The sequence below is a fragment of the Staurois parvus genome, unplaced genomic scaffold, assembly GCF_062004578.1.
Source record: "Staurois parvus isolate SC_StPar_1 unplaced genomic scaffold, SC_StPar_1.0 ptg000349l, whole genome shotgun sequence".
Lineage (NCBI taxonomy): Eukaryota > Metazoa > Chordata > Amphibia > Anura > Ranidae > Staurois > Staurois parvus.
Genome location: NW_028318145.1, coordinates 2,800,678 through 2,822,866, shown reverse-complemented (window position 1 = coordinate 2,822,866; position 22,189 = coordinate 2,800,678). Strand labels below are relative to the sequence as shown.

General features: G+C 42.9%; 1 protein-coding gene across 1 annotated transcript; it reads left to right on the top strand.

Moving 5' to 3' along the window:
- TEX30 (testis expressed 30) lies at nt 1-22,062 on the top strand. The gene is made up of 5 exons (XM_089684525.1): nt 1-189; nt 9,097-9,333; nt 13,328-13,379; nt 15,861-16,063; nt 17,643-22,062. The coding sequence occupies exons 1-5, from the start codon at nt 160-162 to the stop codon at nt 17,805-17,807; spliced, it is 687 nt and encodes a 228-aa protein (XP_089540651.1). The 5' UTR covers nt 1-159; the 3' UTR covers nt 17,808-22,062.
- The last annotated feature ends 127 nt before the right edge of the window (nt 22,063-22,189 follow it).

Here is a 22,189-nt window from a genome sequence, read left to right as displayed (position 1 = left end):
GTATACACTTGTACTGCCTGTTGTAGAGGTTTGGGTGGGCCTTGTACATCTAGCATACAACACTGCAGCCTGTCATGTCACAGATCCTGCAGCATGTTAGAATGAGGAAGTTCCTCCCTCTCTCCTCCTCTTCCAGTGTGAGATCTGCCAGCAGTGTCTATGAGTACAGCCATGAAGGACTTCACAGAGGTACAGTAACAATACACAGCATGTACCCGGCATTGCCTGCAATCTCTCACACACTCTACTTTCCCACTAACCTCCTGCATTTACAGTCATTGTGCGATTATCTGAAATACAAACAAACTTCCTGTTTAAATGTACGTGCATTTAGAAGAGTGTATTATCTGCCCCGGATGCCTAGAATTCTATTTTCTCTAAGGGCCGATTCACACTAGGATTCGCATTGAACGCGCATACAGTTTATTTTGAATGGGCTCAAATCGCACCACACCAAACCAGAAGCAGTGCTTGCAACCGGATCACATGGTACTTCTGTACCATGAATGTGCATTGCATTTGCAACCTGCGTTTGGGGTGTCAATAAGTTAACCCCTTCACGCCTAAGGGGAAAACAAATCTTAATGCCTAAGCACAATTTTGCAACGTTGACATGTGTTAGTAAAACCGTACATATCATCACAACTACTTTGTACATCCAGGTGAATTATATCTTGGTTTTTCAGGACGTATTGGGCTTTCATTTGGCGGTAAATGGTAATGGATATCTCCTGATTTTTTTTTTATTATCAAAGGAAAACTGGCCCAAAATAGTAAAAAAAAATCATTTTTTTAATTTAGCTGTGTGTTTCTTGTTACTACCATAACCTACCACCAAAGAACAACCCAAAATAAATTCCCCAGCTCTTGACGATCGCAGCGATACCATAGATGTGTATGTTATTTGTACCCGTAGTACAGCCCAGAAACAATAGTGTGCATTTTGTTTTTGTCTGTTTTTACCTAAAACACACTGACGTTAACACCAATTTTTTTTTAAATCCTGACCTTGACCCAAATACTAACCCTGGCACTGAACTAGATCAAACCTTGATCTAGGTATTTTTTTATTTATTTTTTAATATTTATTTATTTTATTTTGAATTGGTCGCATTCAATGTACTCAATGTAGATGTGGCAGATTCGGTGCACCACAAGGTAAAAGTGGCACATTTTATAACTACCTAAATTTGGTGCACGAATCATCATCAGAAAAAAAAGTGTCGCAGATGATTCGTGAATTTGGCGCAAACCATTATTGAGGGATTGATACCAGAAGGGTGGTGCAGCAGTGTCTGCTTGTGAATCCATGCACCTGCCTGCATGTCAGACTTTGTGTCTGTGCAGCCGCTGTGTGTGCATCCACTTCTATTGGCTGCCTTCACTCAGCTCAGAGGTGGATGCACAGGCATCTGACAGCTGCTAGCATGGAAGATGGGCCTAATCTCTTAGAGCCTATAAACACAGGTATGTCATAGTCAATGTGATTGAGGCCTTATAACTGTGTTTTTCTATGGGCTTGATCGCACTAGCCTGCACAGTAAAATGCAGGTGGCGGTCAATGTGAGGGCTGGCAGGGGGCAATGCAATTCATGTTTACTTTTTTTCCTTCAAATAAAATTAATGTTATCCTCCTACAGCAGTATGGGGGTATGCAGTGCCATCAACTGCGCTGCTGAAAAATGCAGCAGATCTGCATTTTTTATCCCTGCACAACATACTGTGAATGAGACACATAGAAAACAATTGTTTTCAATGTGTCCTTGTATCCAGTGTGGAAAAATGTAAGTCACCGCACACAGTGTGGACAAAACCTAAGGCTGCTTTCACACTTGAGCGATTTGTAGCTTGAAGCTCGAAACTCCAAAAACGATCAAACTTGAAAAATCAGTTCTCTGCGGTGCCTGTTCGCGCAATCAGGTGTGAACAGGCACTATGGAGAACAATTCATTTTTTTTTAAGTTTGAGCTTTTTTCAAGCCACAAATCGCTCAAGTGGAAATGCAACTCTTTCAAACTCGAACTGTGTGTGAAATTGTTTGCCTTTTTTATAAATTTGCATACATATTTCCCAAGCAGCTGTGACACAGGGCATGTTAGGAAGTAGCTGCTGCTGTGCGGTGGGAAGGTAGGGTGCCGACATGCTGGAAATAGCACATTGTGCAGGAGCCTTTTTTCCCCAGACTTTATTGAAATGTCAGAACGTGACAATTCATCTGGTGCTATTGGCCGCAATGCTGCCAAAGGATTGTGTCGCATTATGCTGCCCTGAAAAAAAGTACCGCATACCATATATATATATATTATATATATATATACTCATTATTAGCGCACACAAACACAATATAACTTCCAAATTCCTACTAAATATAAAATATATAACTGTACCGAGTTAATAAATAAATACACTGCTCAAAAACATTAAAGGAACACTTTGAAAACACATCAGCTTTCAATGGGGAAAAATATCATGCTGGATATCTATACTGATATGGACTGGGTAATGTGTTAGGAACGTGAGGATTCCCCATCGTTTGATGGAAATGAAAATTAACAACCTACAGAGGACTAAATTCAAAGACACCCCGAAAATAAAAGTGAAAAAATTATGCAGCAGGCTAGTCCATTTTGCTGAAATTTCATTGCAGCAACTCAAAATGGTACTCAGTAGTTTGTATGGCCCCCACGTGCTTGTATGCATGCCTGACAATATCAGGGCATGCTCCTAATAAGACAACAGATGATGTTCTGGGGTATTACCTCCTAGATCTGGACCAGGGAATCACTGAGCTCCTGGAAAGTCTGAGGTGCAACCTGGCAGTGTGTCGGATGGACCGAAACGTGATATCCCAGAGGTGTTCTAGTGGATTTAGGTCAGGCAAGCATGGGGGTCATTCCATGGTATCAATTCCTTCATCCTCCAACTGCCTGCATACTCTCACCACATGAGTCTGGGCATTGTCGTACACCAGGAGGAACCCAGGACCCACTGCACCAGTGTAGGGTCTGACAATGGGTCCAAGGATTTCTTGATGATTTCTCTACCTGGCTACCCTACTTTCTCTCCTCTGAACTACCCACTATCATTCTCGGAGATTTTAACATCCCTATTAATGTCAACAACCCAGTTATATCCCAACTCTTCAACTTAACCTCATCTTTTGCATTATCACAATGTATACAGTCCTCCACTCACTCTGATGGGAATACGTTAGACCTTGTTTTCTCTCATGTTTGCACTCCCTACAACCTCACAAACACCCCCTTTCCTCTCTGATCACAATCTCATCACCTTCACAGTGTCCTCATCTTCAAACACCTATCCCTCCAAGCGGCAAACAATTACCTGCAGAAACCTTCACAACTTGAAAACTGCTCCTTTCCACTCGGCAACTGACCAACTCTATGACAAAATCTCTCCCCTGTCCTGCCCTGACCTGGCCACTGCTGTCTACAACAGTTCGCTTTCATCCACATTAGACTCACTTGCTCCTCTAACAACACGAAGCATCAGGCCCCGACCGTTACAACCTTGGCAGACTGACCACACCATAAATCTTAAACGACATAGCCGTGTGCTGGAGCGATTGTGGCGTAAAACCAAATCTCAACAAGCATTCACCCTATATAAATCTGCTTTCTTAACATACACTTCTTCCCTTCATGCTGCCAAACAAGCCTACTTTGTCACTCTTATTAATACCTTGTCATCCAGTCCACGTTGTCTCCTCTCTACTTTTAACTCTCTACTTTCTCCACCTCCACCCAGTTACTCACTCACTACTCATGAGATTGCAAATCATTTCAAAAACAAGATTGACACAATTCGTTGGGGCGTCGCCACTGCACAGACATCCATCCCACTTAGCATACCTTATACTAAACCTCCCTCAACACTTTCCTCTTTTGACCTTGCTACTACCGAAGAGGTCACTGAGGTTTTCTCAGAAACCCGTCTCACTACCTGCCCCCTGGATCCTGTCCCCTCACAACTACTACGGTTACCCTCTTCTTCCATCCTATGCTCCCTCACTCACATCTTCAATCTCTCCCTCTCTAACGGTGCCTTTCCTTCCCCTCTAAAGCATGTACACATCACTCCCTGGACCCTATCAACATGAACAACTTAAGACCCATCTCCCTGCTGCCATTTACCTCTAAACTCCTAGAACGCTTAGTCTACAATCGCCTGAGCTGCTATCTCACTGACAACAACCTTCTTGACCCTTTATAGTCCGGCTTTCGCTCACTACACTCCACTGAAACTGCCCTACTAAAACTCACTAATGATCTACTAACAGCTAAAACCAATGGCCACTACTCCATACTCTTACTACTCGACCTCTCTGCGGCTTTTGATACGGTTGACCATCCCCTCCTCAAAAAAAACCTCCACTCTCTTGGCCTCTGAGACTCTGCTCTCTCCTGGTTCTCCTCCTACCTATCGCAGCGCTCCTTTAGCATTACCTATAATGCTGCCTCCTCCTCTTCACTCCCTCTCTCTGTAGGGGTCCCTCAAGGTTCTGTCCTTGGACCCCTTCTCTTCTCCATCTACACCTCCTCCCTTGGTCACTTGATAAACTCCCATGGCTTTAAGTACCATCTCTATGCTGATGACACACAAATCTATCTTTCTACCCCTCACCTCACCCATCCAGTCTCTTCTCGCATTACTAACCTACTAAGTGACATATCGGCATGGATGTCACTCCACTTCCTCAAACTCAATCTTTCCAAAACTGAGCTCTTAGTATTCCCCCCAGCCCGTGCCCCCTCCCCTGACTTCTCCATCAAGATCAATAACACAATCATCAGTCCCTCCCCTCATGCCAGGGTACTAGGTGTAACCCTAGACTCCCATCTGTCCTTTCAGCCCCAAATCCAATCACTGTCCAAATCTTGTAGACTTCACCTCCGCAACATCTCCAAGATACGACCGTTCCTAACCTCGGAAACCACTAAGCAACTTATTCACTCCCTTGTCATATCATGCCTCGACTATTGTAACTCCCTCCTCATTGGCCTACCTCTTTGCAGGCTATCCCTACTCCAGTCTATCATGAACGCTGCTGCCAGACTCATCCACCTTACTAACCATTCTGTATCAGCCACCCCTCTCTGCCAATCCCTCCACTGGCTTCCCATTGCCCAACGGATAAAATCAAAATATTAATAATAACGTATAAAGCCATTTATAACTCTGCCCCAAATTACATCACCAATCTTGTCTCTAAATATCACCCAAACCGTACTCTCCACTCCTCGCAAGACCTCCTACTCTTTAGCTCCCTTGTCTCCTCCTCCCATGCTCGTCTCCAGGACTTCTCCAGAGCTTCTCCCATCCTCTGGAACTCTCTACCCCAATTTATCAGACTATCGCCTACTCTGCTCACTTTTAGGCAATCTCTGAAAATCTTTCTCTTCAGGGAAGCTTATCCTGCCCTCAGCTAAGAATGGATTCTTCTACTCTTCCAACCAGTCCATCCCCCACAGTTACTACCTTCTGTACCAATAGCCCCTCCCTCCTAGCTTGTAAGCTCCGAGGAGCAGGGCCCTCCTAGCCCTCTTGTATTGAACTGTACTGTCGCTGTATTGTCTCCCGTTATATTGTAAAGCGCTGAGCAAACTGGTGGCGCTATATAAATCCTGTATAATAATAATAATTTTTTCCCGATACCTCATGGCAGTCAGGGTGCCACTGTCTAGCCTGTAGAGGTCTGTGCGTCCCTCCATGGATATGCCTCCCCAGACAATCGGTGACCCACCACCAAAACGGTCATGCTGAACGTTGTTACAGGCAGCATAACGTTCTTCACAGCTTCTCCAGACCCTTTCATGTCTGTCACATGTGCTCAGTGTGAACCTGTTCTCATCTGTGAAAAGTACAGGGCGTCAATTCTGATGTTCAATGGCAAATGCCAATCGAGCTCTGTGGTGCCTGGCAGTGAGCACAGGGCCCACTAGAGGATGTCGGGCCTTCAAGCCACCCTCATGAAGTCTGTTTCTGATTGTTTGGTCAGAGACATTCACACCAGTGGCTTGCTGGAGGTAATTTTTGCAGAGCTATGGCAATGTTCATCCTGTTCCTCCTTGCACAAAGCAGCAGATATCATCCCGCTGATGGGTTAAAGACCTTCTACGGCCTTGTCCAACTCTCCTAGAGGAATTGCCTGTCTCCTGGAATCTCCTCCATGCTCTTGAGACTGTGCTGGGAGACACAGCAAACCTTCTGTCAATGACACGCATTGATGTGCCATCCTGGAGGAGTTGGACTGCCTGTGCAACCTCTGTATCGCCTCATGTGATAGTAGTGACACTGACCCAAGCCAAATGCAAAACTAGTGAAAAACAGTCAGAAAAGATGAGTAGGGAAAAAAAATGTCAGTGGCCTTCACCTTTAAAACCATTCCTGTTTTGGGGGTCATCTCATTGTTGCCTATCTAGTGCACCTGTTGTTAATTTAATCAACAACAAAGCAGCTGAAACTGATTAACAACCCCCTCTGCTACTTAACTGACCAGATAAATATCCCAGGAGTTTAGTTGACTTAATGCTACTCTGATTAAAAAGTGTTCCTTTAATTTTTTTGAGTAGTGTATTTGTACATTTTGAATTGTGCCTCTTGGCAAAACTGCAATCAAAGGTTCACAAAACTGTAATAATAATAGTAAGCAAATTACTCTTAGGTCCCATTCACATATGTGCGATTAGGAATCGCAGTGGGATTTTGCTGCAACTGTCATGTGGCAATACGTGTGAGTAACACCTGTTGTGGTAACACCTGATCAGCAGCACTATGATCCAGGCGTAAACTTTATCGCAGCACAGCAATGCTCTGCTGCACATAGAGTTGAATGAATATAATTTTAAAAAAGTTTAAAAAAAGGCAACTAAAGCACTGCAATGCTTTGTAATATAGCCGGGTCTCTGCCCCCCCCCCTGCTCCTGTGAGTAGCGCAGAGTTTAACCACTGAGAACTGTGTGTGGCAATTGACCAATCAGGAGAGAGGAGGAGAGATGTTTCCACATAAAGCATTCTCCTCAGAGTGTAACAGTAGAGTGATGTGACAAGACCGTGTCAAGGAACACCACCTAACGGGGAAAGAGCCTGAGTCAGATGTGGATTCTCAGAATGTGACAGGATTGTGTCAACGAACACCACCTAACGGAGAAGAGCCTGTGTCAGATGTGGATTCTCCTCAGAATGTGACAGGACCATGTCAAGGAACTCCACCTAACGGAGAAAGAGCCTGTGTCAGATGTGGATTCTCCTCGGATTGTGACAGGGCCGTGTCAAGGAACTCCACCTAACAGAGAAAGAGCCTGTGTCAGATGTGGATTCTCCTCAGAATGTGACAGGACCGTGTCAAGGAACTCCACCTAACGGAGAAAGAGCCTGTGTCAGATGTGGATTCTCCTCAGAATGTGACAGGGTCGTGTCAAGGAACACCACCTAACAGAGAGCCTATGCCAGATGTCGATTCTCCTCGGAATGTGACAGGAAGGTGTGAAGGAACTCCACCTAACAGAGAGCCTGTGTCATCGGAGCCCACAGCCGTGTGAGGGACAACCAGGGAATACAGAGCGTGACCTAAATAAGGAGGGACAAAACTACCTACCAGCCTCATCATTGGCAACCTAGAGTGAGTGGATATCCAATCGCAGAGACCACTACTTGATGTGGTGAGAAGGCCTTGTGGCCGCCACTTGTTACCATCGTGACTAAGCCATTAGGAACTACCTTACAGCTACTCTGTAGTTCCAATACTGTCTGCAGGTTTCTTTTGACTGCCTTAACGTGCACCAATGGGCCCCCAAGGTTTAAGACTAAAGTCAAGACTAAAGACTGACCCTAACAGTTGCTGCCTGGCGGTCTTTGGTATTTTGCTTTGGTTAAAGAGGTACAGTACCTCTTAAGAGACGCTGCATCCCTGCCAATCCCCTAGAGTGCTGGTAAACAGCTATGGCCAGCTAGCCTGTACACATCAATAACAACCTAGTGAGGTATTATCATCATTTATTTTGCATTTAACTTTTCCTAATATTGTTTATTGCTGATTTGCTAACTTACCCTTCTTCCCTTCCTAGTTAGGGGTATACAATCTCATTTTTGCCAATTTAACATACCGTAGTTATTACTCTGTCTAGCAGGCTGTGTTGTAATCAATCAGCTTTATGCTAATTTATTATCAATTTGCTATCTATTCTAACCCTATCAATAGATAAAGCGCATTTCCCACTAAACAGGTGTGTGTCTATTTACTGATAGTAACCTACAGTCAGGTTAAAGGTATTTTACAGTTGTGTATTTATCTCTGCTTGCGGTGATTTTTAGTCAACCAGGTGTGTCAGAGGGGCCTAGATTGCTCTTAGTCGAGGCACAGAACGGAGAACCCAAAGTTACAAAGCGGCTCCTGTGGAGGTGGCAGTACAGTACAAATGTGCTAGAGTGCACAACGCACACCAAATATGCAGTGAACTAACACATGTAACATGCATTGCCACAATTGTTTTTACCAGAGGGGGCTTTGGGGAAGTATCAGGTCTCAGGAGACCCCTGCTATAACTTCATGGGTAGCACAGGTGGAGGTAAACAGGCATGGCCAGCTAGCCTGTACACATCAATAACAGGCGATCACGACTTTTGAGCGGTTTCATGTGGTTAAGGACAGATAAGTGGCCTTGGACCCAAACTGTCTGCGTCCAGAGCTGATCATCTGTCCCTAACCGCATAAAATCGCTCAATGTGACACCCGCGACCACCTTTCATTGATTCCCTGTTGTATCCAAAACCAAAAAAAAAAAAATTTGACATTTTAACTTTCTGTTTTTATTCAGTTTGACCTTTCATTGTCTTATATAGTATATTCTGTAATGCAGGGGTGTCAAACTGGCAGCCCTCCAGCTGTTGCAAAACTACAAGTCCCATCATGCCTCTGCCTTTGGGAGTCATGCTTATAACTGTTAATCTTGCAATGCCTCAGGGGAATTGTAGTTTGGCAACAGCTGGAGGGTCACCAGTTTGACATCAGTGATGTAATGGCATGTAATTGATGTCTTGGCATCTTCTTTTATATGTATATTTTGTATTTTTCAGGAGAAGATTAAAATACCATTTGCCAAGAAATCTCTGGATGCTGTTCTATCCATTCCTAAAGATCACAATGGTGTATTATATGGAGTCATTCTCACACACGGTGCTGGGGGAGACATGAACTTTGCTCACTTGGTGTCTCTGGCGAGCCACTTGGCATCTCATGGATTGCTCTGTCTACGATTTACATGCAAAGGACTCAATCTAGTTTACAGAACCAAAGCGTACAATTCTGTGGTGGTATGTAAATCATTAACATTGGTAGTGATTTCAGGTTTGTTGCAAAAATCCCCAGTAATTTTGCACAGCTATATAACTGCATTGTTTAGGAGGGAAAATTACACAAAAATCCAGTTCTATAGACATTTCATCTACCTATACAGTATGTTGCTTAGTCATTTAGCAGTGATCTGGGTGTTGTTGCTCATTCCAAGAGCCACATATGGCACGTAGCTAATAAACCAGCCATAAACGTGAGCAATACAAACTGTGCTTATAATGAAAAATTGATAGCTAGTGCATACCTTCAATGGAAAAAGTTATAATTACAAAACAATTAGAAGATATCCAGATATAGAAATGTGAATGGAACTTCAGCTGTCTATATTTCCTGTGAAAGGTGAGCTAGGGCTTCACACCATTTTTCCCTTGCGAGACTCCCTATTGGTCAGAAGACAGTAAGGACCAGCAGACAGGTTCAGGAGGTGGCAGATCTCTACTGTTCATTTTCTAAACTGTTTTTATTCCAAAACAAGGTAAAGTGATAGCATTACAGTGGAATATCAAAGCAGCATGAGCAAAGTAATGTACAACCATCACATGTAGACAAGAGATGATATACAAGTGCTAACACTGTTAAACAACAGTAACACAACACATAAAATACACCAGCGTTTCCTGGAATCATTCCACAATACCATTCGTATATCACCACACGTTTACTTAGTTTCCCTTTAGGATGCTGAACATAGGGGAAGGGAGCACCGCAGGTTCTAGAGGTTATAGTAAGAGTGGAGGAACACCAAACATCCTAAAATGTTATTTGTATTTTCTAGAATGGCCTATATGTTTGTAGATAATATTTTCATGAGGCTACTGTTCATTTTTAAAGCAGTTTTCACTAAACTAAAGGCAGCTTCTACCTATTCATTTTTTATATTACATGATTGGTTTGAATTTCCCAGGTTTGTGTCAGGTTTACTTTCAGGCTTCATGTACATGGCTGCGCAAGGGAGTCACCGGAGCAGTGTACAGTCTCCCATTGGAACAAATGGCTGTACAGTACTATACAAGGGTTTATGGTGGCAGTTGCATATGGGCCTTTGCAGATAATCTGAAACTACGGTTGTATGCCTGTGTGCAAGTGCAAGTTTATGCAATCATTGGTATAAATCCTCATATAGCACAGTGGCTAAATGGTTAGCACTTCTGCCTGCAGTACTAGGGTCGTTGGTTCGAATCCCAGCCACGTCACCACCTGCCTAGAGTTTGCATGTTCTCCCTGTGCCTGCGTGGGTTTCCTCCAGGTACTCTGGTTTCCTCCCACACTCCAAAGACATGCTGGTAGGTTAATTGGATCCTGTCTAAATTGGCCCTTGTATATGAATGTGAGTTAGGGACCTTAGATTGAGGCTATCAATGGCTGCAAACACACGGGGATCAGATTTCACGATGGAGAATGAATGAATACAGTGAATGATCAGTATGGATTGCTCCTGTGTTCATTCATAACGGGTGTGGACATTTTTTTTAAATAATACTTGTCCAAGGTATTAAATCTCGGTCCCAATCTACTTGTCCCTAATGACAATCTACTTGTCCTGAAAAAAAAAAACTTTTAACACCTCCCTGCCTGCCTCCAGTACTGCGCCCATGGACTAACAGGGAGGGGAGAGACCTTGCAGTGTAATGAGCACCAATTGAGTGCTTGTCAGGAAAGGAGAGTGTCAGTCTCTCTTAACGCTCAGCAGAAGCACATCTGATGAGTAAATGAATCGCCAGCCCCAATGAGAAAAAAAAACCTTTATTCTTTCAAGCTACCCTCGCACATGGACTTGGGTGCTCAGTAAGAGCTCATGCTGAGCAGCCAAATCAACCTCTGGTGAAGCCTGAAGATGTGTATCTCGTGAATATCTGTATCCTCTGCAGCAACTGTGCATGTGTCAGAATCAGGGAAAACAAGCCGTACACCGAGCTAAACCCGAAGAGGTACCTGAAGTCACTTAACCCCTTACTGTTACTCCAGACTACAACACAGGCACAGGGTGCTACAGCCACTGTGAAATGCCGTATCCACCTGTGTATCCCTGTCGATTGTCACTGTTAATAATCATGACCTATGCTTGTGTCTTGACTTTCACGGTGCCCGAGCTTCTTAATCCTGACCAAGTGCTTGTGTTGTAGTACGGCATGTAAGGAGTTAAGTGGCTTAGCTCAGTGCTTGGCTTGTTTTTCCTGATTCTGGTGCAAACTGCTGCAGGGGATATAGATCTTCACAGGATACAGATCTGCATGCTACACCAAGCATGAGGCAATATGATTTGCGAATCCCTGCCCTATTATTACACAACCCCCCATTATACAGGGGTGACCCCCATTATTACACATTATACAGAGGCAACCCCTCATTACTACACAAGGGTGACCCCCTATTATTACACATTATACAAGTGTGACCCCCCCATTATAACACATTACAAAGGGGTGACCCCCCCCCCCCATAGCTACACAGGGGTGACCCTCCCTCATTGCTATACATTACATAGAGTGACTCCAGTACACAAAAGTTCCAGAGAGGTGACACCAGGAAGACTCAGACATGTACAGATCGGGGGTCCCCCAGTCAGACTTACCCCATGGTGATGGTGGGGACTGAGGAGGGTAGGCAGATAACTGTGGTTAAGAACCAGGTGGAGGACATACTGATCTTCTAGCTGTGTGGATAGCAGAGGAACACAAATTTCCTGGAGGTCCAGCTAGCTTCAGGCTGAGAATGATCCTGGGTCCCGGTGTCCCTAGTGCGCTCCACCCTCCATTCTCCGGAGCTCAGGGTTGGTGTATGCTCACCCCTGCCCTCTTTGATCACTGGGGAGGATGACAGAGGGTGTCTGCTCTGTTAAGGGGCAAAAAAATAAAGAAACAACCCCCCCCCCCCAGAAAAAACCAGTAAACCCTGCTGCTTGCCCACAGCTGGGCTAAATGTAAGAAAAAACACCTGCCAAGCACCCTGAGCTGCATGTCACGGGCATTGGACAATATGATTCAAGCATCCCTGCATGGCTGTGTTTACTATGTCTTCAGTTTGTGAATGAACAGGGAGCCTCTCTACAGAACACCTCCTGTTTATCCAATCAGTACTGCTGCAGAGGAGAAGAATGAGGACTCTGTGTCCTTAATCAAACTGCAGTGCAACCAACACACTAAGGGTCCATTCACATCAGTCAGCATGTGTTATGGTGCACAATACCAATGTGCGCTAGTATCCATTGTGCAAAAGTGCTGCAATGCATGTGCACACATGGCACTGCAACTGGGCATTGTGCAGCCAACCTCCAGATTGCTTATTTACCTTTTGGCATCCCATCAGTTTTCACAGTTTCGCAAAAAGGCACAATTTAAAATGTACAAATATTTATTTATTAAATCAATACAGTTTTAGCTTTTAGATTTAGTATGAATTTTGTAAATTAAAAAAAAAAATCAGTTAAAATCGAAAAACATTTGCGCAACTATTAAAGATCCTACAAAGTCAGTAGCACCATCTTTTTACTCTATCGGCCCTGTGCTTTCAGAAAGTGTATGTTCAAGGGATCTTTCACAAACTCTGAAAACCGTAAGTGAAAAATGACAAAAAAACTTGAGAAATTGCAAAAATGGTTTGGCCATCTGTGAATAAAAAGGGATCATGTGGCTTGGCAGCGAAAGGGATAAAAGACATTCCAGGGGTACAGCCTATCTGCACAGAATTGCTGTTTTTTTTAATTTATTAGGCACAACTGGCACAGCTACTCCATTTTTTTTGTTTGTGATATAGGTAAATTGCCACTCTGTGAAAAGACCTATATACCAGTAAAGGTACTAAAACTGTTCATAGATACAGACCTGCCTGCAAAGTTTGAATGTTATTGGTGATACAACAGTCAGGGAGAGGGAAAGTTACACAGCATATGCCTCAGGAAGCAGAGATGTATGAGTATATATAAACTTTAATTTTATTCTATTTTTTTTCTTTCAGATGTATATCAAATCTCTGGATGATTATAACATTGGTGGCATTTTCCTTATAGGTGAGCTGTCTTAAATGATGCAGATATGAGGTCATACCATTTAATGTATCATTAGCTGTAATTGTACGAGGGGTCTTCCTTGTTCAAATATTTTATCGGAAAGAAAAAAGGGTGATAACATTGTTTCAGTACAAGTTAATGTATAAAGTGTAAACAGAAAACAAGTGGGTGTTACAAACAGGGCGGACTGACCATTTGGAAACTCGGGCACGATCCGAGGGCCCGGGGTCAGTAGAGGGCCCCATGAGATGCCCCTGGTACCTTTTTCATAGGATTTTTTGCGTTTGGGCAAGGACACAGGGGCCCCATGATCCCCTATAGCCCGGGGGCCCCATGAGTTGTCAGTCTGCCCCTGGTTACAAAGATGACAGGCAATGAAGAAGTGCATTCAGGATCCATTAAAATGAAATATGTACATATCACAAGCAGAGATGTATTTATATCTTCACAAGTAAAGCACAGGGGTAGATAAACAGTAGATGAAGCATGTGAGAGGGTGAAATAGAGTAGGAGGAGAGTTAGCAAGAGTCACTTTGGAGGGGGTTCAAATCATCAAAGCAGTTATGGGCTAATTGCTTGGAAGAGAGGAGGCCCAGGGAAGCAGAAGAATGCTTCTGTGTGAAAGGGGGATCTCTGGGGAACTCCGAGCAGACTTTACATATGTAGCTAAAGTTGCAAAGCCCACAAACAAGTAGCAATTTCAAAGTGGAGAGAAGTTGGGCAAAAAGAGGAAGTAAGTTAGTTGAGGAGGTAGAGTGGTAGAGAGAAAAGAGGGCAGTAAGGGGGAGGGGTCCCTGGGAACCAACTGAGAAAGAGGGGGGGCCCTGGGAACCAACTGAGAAGAGGGAGTCGACATATACCTCAAATGAGACTGGCAGGAGTTGTCAGTCAGGGAAGCATTAAAGATTCATCAAAGTTTGGTGGGAGATAATGTGTCACCCAGGGTGCCCGGGGTGCTTTGAATTTGTCTACCTTATCCATAATGATCGCTTCTATTTTCACATGTATCATGGCTTGCGTTACTGTATGTTTGACTGCCAGAATACAGAGAGTTGGGGTTTTCCATGCCTTCGCCAAGGTTCGTTTAGCAAGTTTCTGCACTTTTATATATATAATAGAGTTAAAAAAAAGTGTGGAGACGTTTTGAAGAACCCTTGTAATACCTGGTCGATGTTATTAGAAAGCCTATTTTACTGAAATGAAGACAGCATAGGTAAATTTGATGCCATTTTTTTTTTCTTCCCCTGTAACCCCTTCTCTGTACTTTCCTCCCTCAGTATATTGCTCCTTTTGTCTATCTTCAGTGCCTATCCACTGATGCCCCCCCGTACTGCCTCCAGTCCCCCTGTGTGTTTTAGCAATACTTTGCCCACATATCATCAGTGTCAGTGTGCTGCTTACATTTGTTACCCATTTATCGTAACAATACATGAATGTCTTGCCAACATATATATGGTCAGAACTGCCATTGTGTATTGCCACAAATGCCTGTGTATTACCATATCCCAGTGCTCCAAGTGTGTGACCAAATCAATTGGTTGTTTTGGGGACATATAATAAGATTACCTTTCTGTCACAACCCCAGTCTCATTGGGTTCCAAAACTGTGTATCAACAAAGAGTATACTAATCATGCCAAATGGAAAGTCAACCTTATGCCAGGAACTATTCATTACCAGCTCAGTCCTCATTAGCCTGTCATTCTGTTCTTCATTTTCTTCTACCTAAAAGAATATGGGCCCCCACACAATATTTTGCTAAGGGCCACAACAGACCTGAAAGCGAGCTTTAAAGCCTAACTAAAAAATTATCCTATGCAATGGGGCTGTGCCTGCACTGCAGGGGATAATTAGTTATTTATGACGACGGGATCAGTAAAAGATGATAAACTTTCCCAATCCTCCAGGGGCTATCTGCAGCTAAACTGGTCCCCACAGCTTCTGCATCCCTGCACTCTAGTGGTCTAGGGTCCTGACATCATCAAGACCAGAGCAGGGTACACAACTCTACTCTGGAGGTAAGAACGCAGAGGAACAGTCCACTACAGCATTATAGGGGAGCGCCTTTGTCAGGGGAGCGGAGGATCAATTAAGTAAATGTTTCTCCTCTCTCTTAGACAAAATGCGCTATTCCCACACTGCAAGGGATCTTTTTTATCTGCCCAGAGTTGGGCATTAAATATATGCATTTCCAGTGAACGTATGCATTCATTACATTTTGTTTTAGTAATGACTGTATGAATACATAGGGTGAATTCTGCAAATTGTTATACTACAGGTTTAGGTTATTATCCTAAGGGTTGTAAGTTAAGCTGGTTATTTGCTGTTAAGCAGAGCGTTGAAAAGAGTTTGCTGTTGCTAGCTTCAAAATGACTGACTAGTAACAACTCCTATTAGTAGACTAACTTACTGAATGACTGTTCAACAACTGTTTATATTGAATGGTGGTAATGAAGACTTTTTTGTTCACATTTTCTGCATAGGCCGATCCATGGGCTCCCGTGCTGCTGCTTGTGTGATGAGAGGAGCTTGTGAAGAAGACGATGATACAGTCCAAGGCCTGATTTGCCTGTCATATCCGTTACACCCGCCTAATGCAAAAAGCAAGCTCCGGGATGAAGATATCTTGCAGATAACAAAGCCGATGCTGTTCATCTCTGGTTCATTGGATGAAATGTGTGATAAGGTAAACATAGTATGCACAGTTTTTATAATTAGCATACATATACTTGCAAGCTGTTTTCTTGTCATTGAATATTGAATGACAGAAAATGTACTTTTGTTTTTATACTGATTAACAGATATAGGCATGTTAAAGTGAAAAAGTGCAAAGTGGTTTAAAAAAATGTCGATAATATGACAAAAGTTACATCAGACTGAAGCTCTTGATCTGCATACTGGTTTTGGGTCTTTTACTCAAAATGTCTTTTAACAGTTAGTAATAACAGAGATGAGGACTGTCTGTGATACTTGTTTTATTTCAACTAACAGTTACATTTTCAGGGAAAGTTTGGGGGCGTACTCTCTTCTTCCAATTTCCAGGCCCTAAAAGCTTGTACTGAAAATATAGTTGCTAGTGCAAATAAAACAAGTATCAGATAGTACTGTGTTGTAATAGTGCACTAACAGCTACAATCACCTTAAAATGGAACTTTAGGTAACAAAAAAAAAATGTGAACGGGCAGGAATTTTAATGCAGAAGAAACATGCTTTGTCTCTTCTGCATTAAAGTTACTTACCTGCCTGTCCACCCGTGTACAGTGAGCCGCGCATGCGAAGTTCACTGTACAAATTTGGCAATTCAAAAGCGCATCAGTGTGAAAGCTGTTTCTCTGAACGAGAATTTCATTACACCTGACTGAACTGTTTTCAAGTTTCAAACTCTCTGGAAACTTTTGAAGATTTTTTTTTTTCTTCAGACAGAAACTAGGAGAGTTGTTGATACGCGTACCCCACAAGCTGCCCATGGCAGGTATTTCCATTTGCAAAATACTACCACACATATCTGAGCCTACCCTCACCTCGTGTGGAGCAGAGCCAGCCTTGGAACTTCATTGTGCTCCAGTATAGGATGAACTATGTAGGCATTTGCTCGGCTCGAGACTTCTACTGGAAAGCAATGGCTTTCAGATCCTGGGTTGTGTGGAGCTGACCAGCACTTGTGCAAAGGTAGCATTTGCAGCTCTGATTGTGGAGACCTGCACGCTAGCAGCCAGGGCAATGGGAATGGGTTTATTTATTTATTTATTTTTTAACTACAGCCGAAGGACTGAGTCTATACCTTTGATTGCTATGAATAACCAACATATTTTAAAGCAGTAGTAAACTTCACCCCCCAAAAAACAAAATAATGGGCCCCCTCCAGGTTTAGGTCATAATGTTCTAGTATGCACTGCATACTAGTACATTATGACTGACTTACCTGTTTACGGAGCCCTCCAGCGACGTGCTGTCACAGCTCCCCAGCACCGCCTTCTTCACCTGGTCTTCCTTCTGGGTTCGCAGGCTCTGACAGTATGAATGGGCGGAGCCATGATGATGTCACTCTTGTGCATGGGAGTCCTTGGCTGCGGCACGGAACTTGCAACAGTGCAAGTTTAGGAGATATTCACTGTACCTAATGGTAAGCCTTATTATAGGCTTACCTGTAGGTGCAACCTACAAAGTGGACTTTACCTGCACTTTAAATATGTCATCAAGGTCTTGTGCCTGTAGTTATATCACACTTTGTATAATGTACACTTAATTACTGTCTCTTACTATAGGCTTTGTTGATGAAGACCGTTAAAAAAATGAAAGCTCCTGTACAAGTCCACTGGGTTGAAAATGCCAATCATGGAATGTCTGCCAAAGGAAAGACAGTTGATGACATTATGACAGAAATAAATGAACAGACTTTGTCCTGGATTCAAGACATATTGAAGCTGTAAAGACTGGTATCACTTTTACTCAGCAGAAAGCCAAGTCACATCTGTTTTGTTGGCTGCACTACTCTTTGCTTCTAGTAATTTACCAGCGTTTGTTGGAAACACCATTCTGAAACTGCCATAGACACTAACAGTTACTGAACACCTTCTATGTAGGGACCAAGATATCTGTTTACCTTCTAGTGTATGGCCCAGCGGGGCTGTTAGTAGCAGTGTACTAATGTTCCTTGTAAAAAAGGCATTCCAAATTCCTGCTACATTATAAAAACCTTTGCCTTGAACTATGTTCTTTAGTTATAGCATTACTGAACCACACCTTTGGTGACTTACCATAGTGTGATAAAATTATATGGTACAGGTATTACCTGCAGTTACATGTTAAGGAAAATCTGCTATGAAAAAAATATTTGGACTGTCATTACTGACCTCCTTCTGATACTTCTATGTGCCTGGCTGTCATAGTAACTTTCTAGCGTTAACATTCTTGGAGCCTCTGACTCAGAACCTGTATGCAGCAAGTAGAGGGAATTGTCTGCTCTGTAAACACGGTACAGGTCAGTGGCTCGAAGCTTTGATGCTAGAGAATTAACAAGACAGGATGGCATCAGCATTTGTAAGAGGGCATCAGCAGAAGACCAAATATTTCTTCCAGGTCTTTTAATAAGCAGTTAGAATGATACACCCTTCCAGTGTAACATATATGTTCAGCATTGAATATTTCACTATTTTTGTCATGTTTAATCCTTGCTTTTTCCTCTGTTACTAAAGAAGAATATGAGGATAATAAATTCAAAGTAATGGTATCAGTCAACCTCCACCAATATGTAGGTGTTGTCTTCATAACCCAAAACTACTACGGCACAAGAAATCCCCATAGGAGGGGCACCGGCGTTCCTCTAGAAGACATTAATAGGGACTGATATAAAAAGATTTTAAAAAAAAGTTTATTATAGTCTTATATCAAAAGTTAAATCCAAGTATAAGAAAAAACTCATTCAAAGTCACCAGTGTAAAAAACAAGCCTTGATAGGCTTGAGGCACGTGTATACACACATAAAAAACTGCTAGTGCACAAACAAGACAAAACATAAACAGGACACACATAAAATGACAAATATTATTATTATACAGTATTTATAAAGCGCCAATAGTTCGCTCAGCGCTGTACATTACAAAGGGGGACAGAACATGTGACAGTACAATACCAATACAATGCAAAACATGAGGGGATTGAGGGCCCTGCTCTTTCGAGCTTACAATCTAGGAGGGAGGGGGTGGTGGCACAGGAGGAGATAGCTGTGGGGGATGGAGAGGTAGGAAGAGTGGAGGAGGTCGGCAAGTTAGCAGGGGGTGGGGTAGGCTTCCCTGAAGAGGTGGGTTTTCAGGGTGCGCCTAAATATGTCCAGATGCCAAAATATTTCCATACAAAGGAATATACCGTGGCAATAGGCCTCATGTATTTATTAATGCAATCAATAAGGTATTTCCTATGTATGGATATTGCGGAATGATAGCTGCTGAGACAAGTGTGGAGCCATATAATACAATGTAAAAATAATATGATAGGTAATTGCAGGTTATCAAAGCCCTAAGCACAAAAGGTGGCTCAAAAAGGGTGGATTAATCGACTCCCAAATGGTGGTTATATAAGGTTCATTCCTCCTGTTATCAGTGGCATCTATCCCTGGACAGTGTTAGTCCCAAATAGAGTCCATAATAAAATAGTAATGGGGGTATAGAGGAAAGGAAGTGTAAATAGCAATAAATCCTCCTCCTGTAGGCTGATGAACCAGCTGTTAAAGGATATAGCGGAAATAATCCTGGAGTATGCAGCACAATAATGATCATTACAGGCAGTTCAAGCAGAGCAGCAGCGGTCAGAGCAAGCAGCAAGTTGTAGGCTGCAAAAGCTGGCGTAAGTGTGGTTTAGAATGACTGGCTAAGAGTGAGTCTCACACATGGTAACCATCCACATCTAATATAGACCCAGCATACTTTACCCATCCTGGAATTCGTACATGGCTCTCAGTTTGACTCTGAAATGTATCCAGTTCTGCCTGTCTCCAGTATCAGGAGCAGATTGATCAATCCAAGTAAATCATCCATGCTCTACTGTCAATGGTGCATTTGCTGTGTGGTAACCTTTTTCTCTGTTAGTCTGGACTACTTGAAGGTTTTTTTTTTTTTTTGTTTTACTGCTTTTTCAGTATTTGTAAATATTTTCTATTATTAAAAAAAGTTTAAGTAAACAATATGTAAGTATTTTCTGTAATCTTAAGGGTAGATTTAGATCTGCGCCTAAATCTACCTCTCTTCTGAATCCCCGGATCTGGCTTGAGAGGCAACCTACCTTGAGGGTTTGCCGCACACCAAGCGCTATGTGTCGGGTAAATTTTGCCATAGATGCAAAGCGAAGCATCACGTACGCAGCATGTAAACACGCCTGTCTGCTTCATATTGAAGCTTAAGGTTCAGTGGCAAGGAGGCGGTAAGAACGAAGCTCAGCCATGTATTTTTACCGCCCCACCCCCTTAAAGTGGTTTTAGAGCCTAAACATTTTTTTTACCTTAATGTATTCCCTGCTTTATGTAGCAGTAGTGCCCCCTCACCCCTCCCTTCATACTTACCTGAGCCCTCCAAACTGGATGACAGTGTACACTCGCCAGTGCTCCAGGAATCAACTGACAGAATGAAGCTGGGGGAACCAGGGCAAAAGGTGGCCTATGGATAGCGTTTTGGGAATGCCGCCCTCCTCAGACAGGATTATCAACAACTGGAAAAAGCAAACGGGGTGCAAACAGCTAGTGCATTTTATTTAAAAGTACAAAAGACAAAAACATACTCACAGACATGACATGTTTGTAAAGCTTAATATGAGAACCAAGACGGCCACAGCAGTGGGCAGGGTGTTCCGACTGTCAGTCTGGTCAGCTTGCTGATGCGTTTCGGACAAGTCTGTTTTCTCAGAGCTAATGACCAACCTGTATGTGAGTCTGCTAAAATAATTAGAGTGACCCTCCTCTCCTCAGACTCGTTGAAAGGGGGAGGAGTCCAGAGGAGCAGGGGGGGGGTTAATATCAATGCTTACAATCAAAATGCATTTATTGTAATGATTGTATTGAGGGAGCGGGAGGCAGGGCCTAGACACTCTGTCTATGTCTGTGAACGCAGGCAGTGTGGCTCAGGATCAAGCCCACAGGTGTGCCACCATAGGCAGGGGTTTCCTTTGGTTGCACACCAAGATGAAGGAGAAGCCAGGAGCACTGGTAGGGGACCCAAGAGGAGTAGGATTGGGGCCACTTTATGTAATTCTATTGCAAAAAGTGAGTAGATATCATGTTTTTTGTTGTTATTTAAAAAAATAACTTTACATTACTTTGGACTGTTAAAAATGTATCCTTTAATTTAAAGTGGAGTTCCACCCAAAAGTGGAAGCTCTGCTTATCTGCCTCCTCCCCTCCTCTGTTGCCACATTTGGCACCTTTTTTTTGGGGGGGGGGGGTGCCTGAACTTTGCCAAGGGATAGTTACTTGACTTAGGGCTCATTCACACCATGGTGCAGAGACCTCAGTTTTTCTGCAAGGGTGCAACAAAATCAATTGTTCTCTGAGTGCCCTGTGCACATCACAACGCTATTCCCCTCCCTCCTAGATTGTAAGCTCCAAGGAGCAGGGCCCTCCTAACCCTCTTGTATTGAACTGTATTGTTGCTGTATTGTCTCCCGTTATATTGTAAAGCGCTGAGCAAACTGTTGGCGCTATATAAATCCTGTATAATAATAATAGTATCCCATGCAGATTTTTTCTGCGCAGGAATCTGCAACATGTATAAAGCTCATTGAAGTGCGCATGAAAACAAATGTCTCTGAAATTGAAATCTGCTCGTCAGTTTCCATCAGTTTTTCTGTTAATGTATGTGATAATGTGAGAAGTGTGGGCTGCCATTGCTGGCTTCTTATTTTATAATGCTAGCCACCTGGTGGCCATGCTTATATTTTGGCTTCAGTGCTGCAAGTCACTGATACACAACAAACATACAGATGAGGATTCTGACTTTCTTCTGACTTTCACTTGCTACATTCTCATCCATCTCTGTATCTCAGAATGTATGAAATGTATATATTTGGAAAGCAGATGAGGCCAAACAGATAGCATTTTCAGGTGCTTGTCAGCAGTGACAATCCTGATAAATCTCACATGGCAGGTCTTTAAGCTTAGAAACAGTTCCTAATAATAAAATATACACATATTTTGTAAAATGTGTCTGTATTTTGTGACTTCAGGAAGATATTCATACAGCCATTCATTTACTGATATGTTCACTTAAAATGGCTATGGTAATCATAGAGTTCATTAAGGGACACAAACTTTATTACTGTACCATTT

Bases quoted from the DNA above. Each gene is read 5' to 3' on its own strand.
- TEX30 (XM_089684525.1), top strand. From the start codon at position 160: ATGAGTACAGCCATGAAGGACTTCACAGAG. The intron at 9,334-13,327 runs GTATGTAAATCA...TTTTTCTTTCAG, and splicing joins AAGCGTACAATTCTGTGGTG to ATGTATATCAAATCTCTGGA. The intron at 13,380-15,860 runs GTGAGCTGTCTT...TTTTCTGCATAG, and splicing joins TGGTGGCATTTTCCTTATAG to GCCGATCCATGGGCTCCCGT.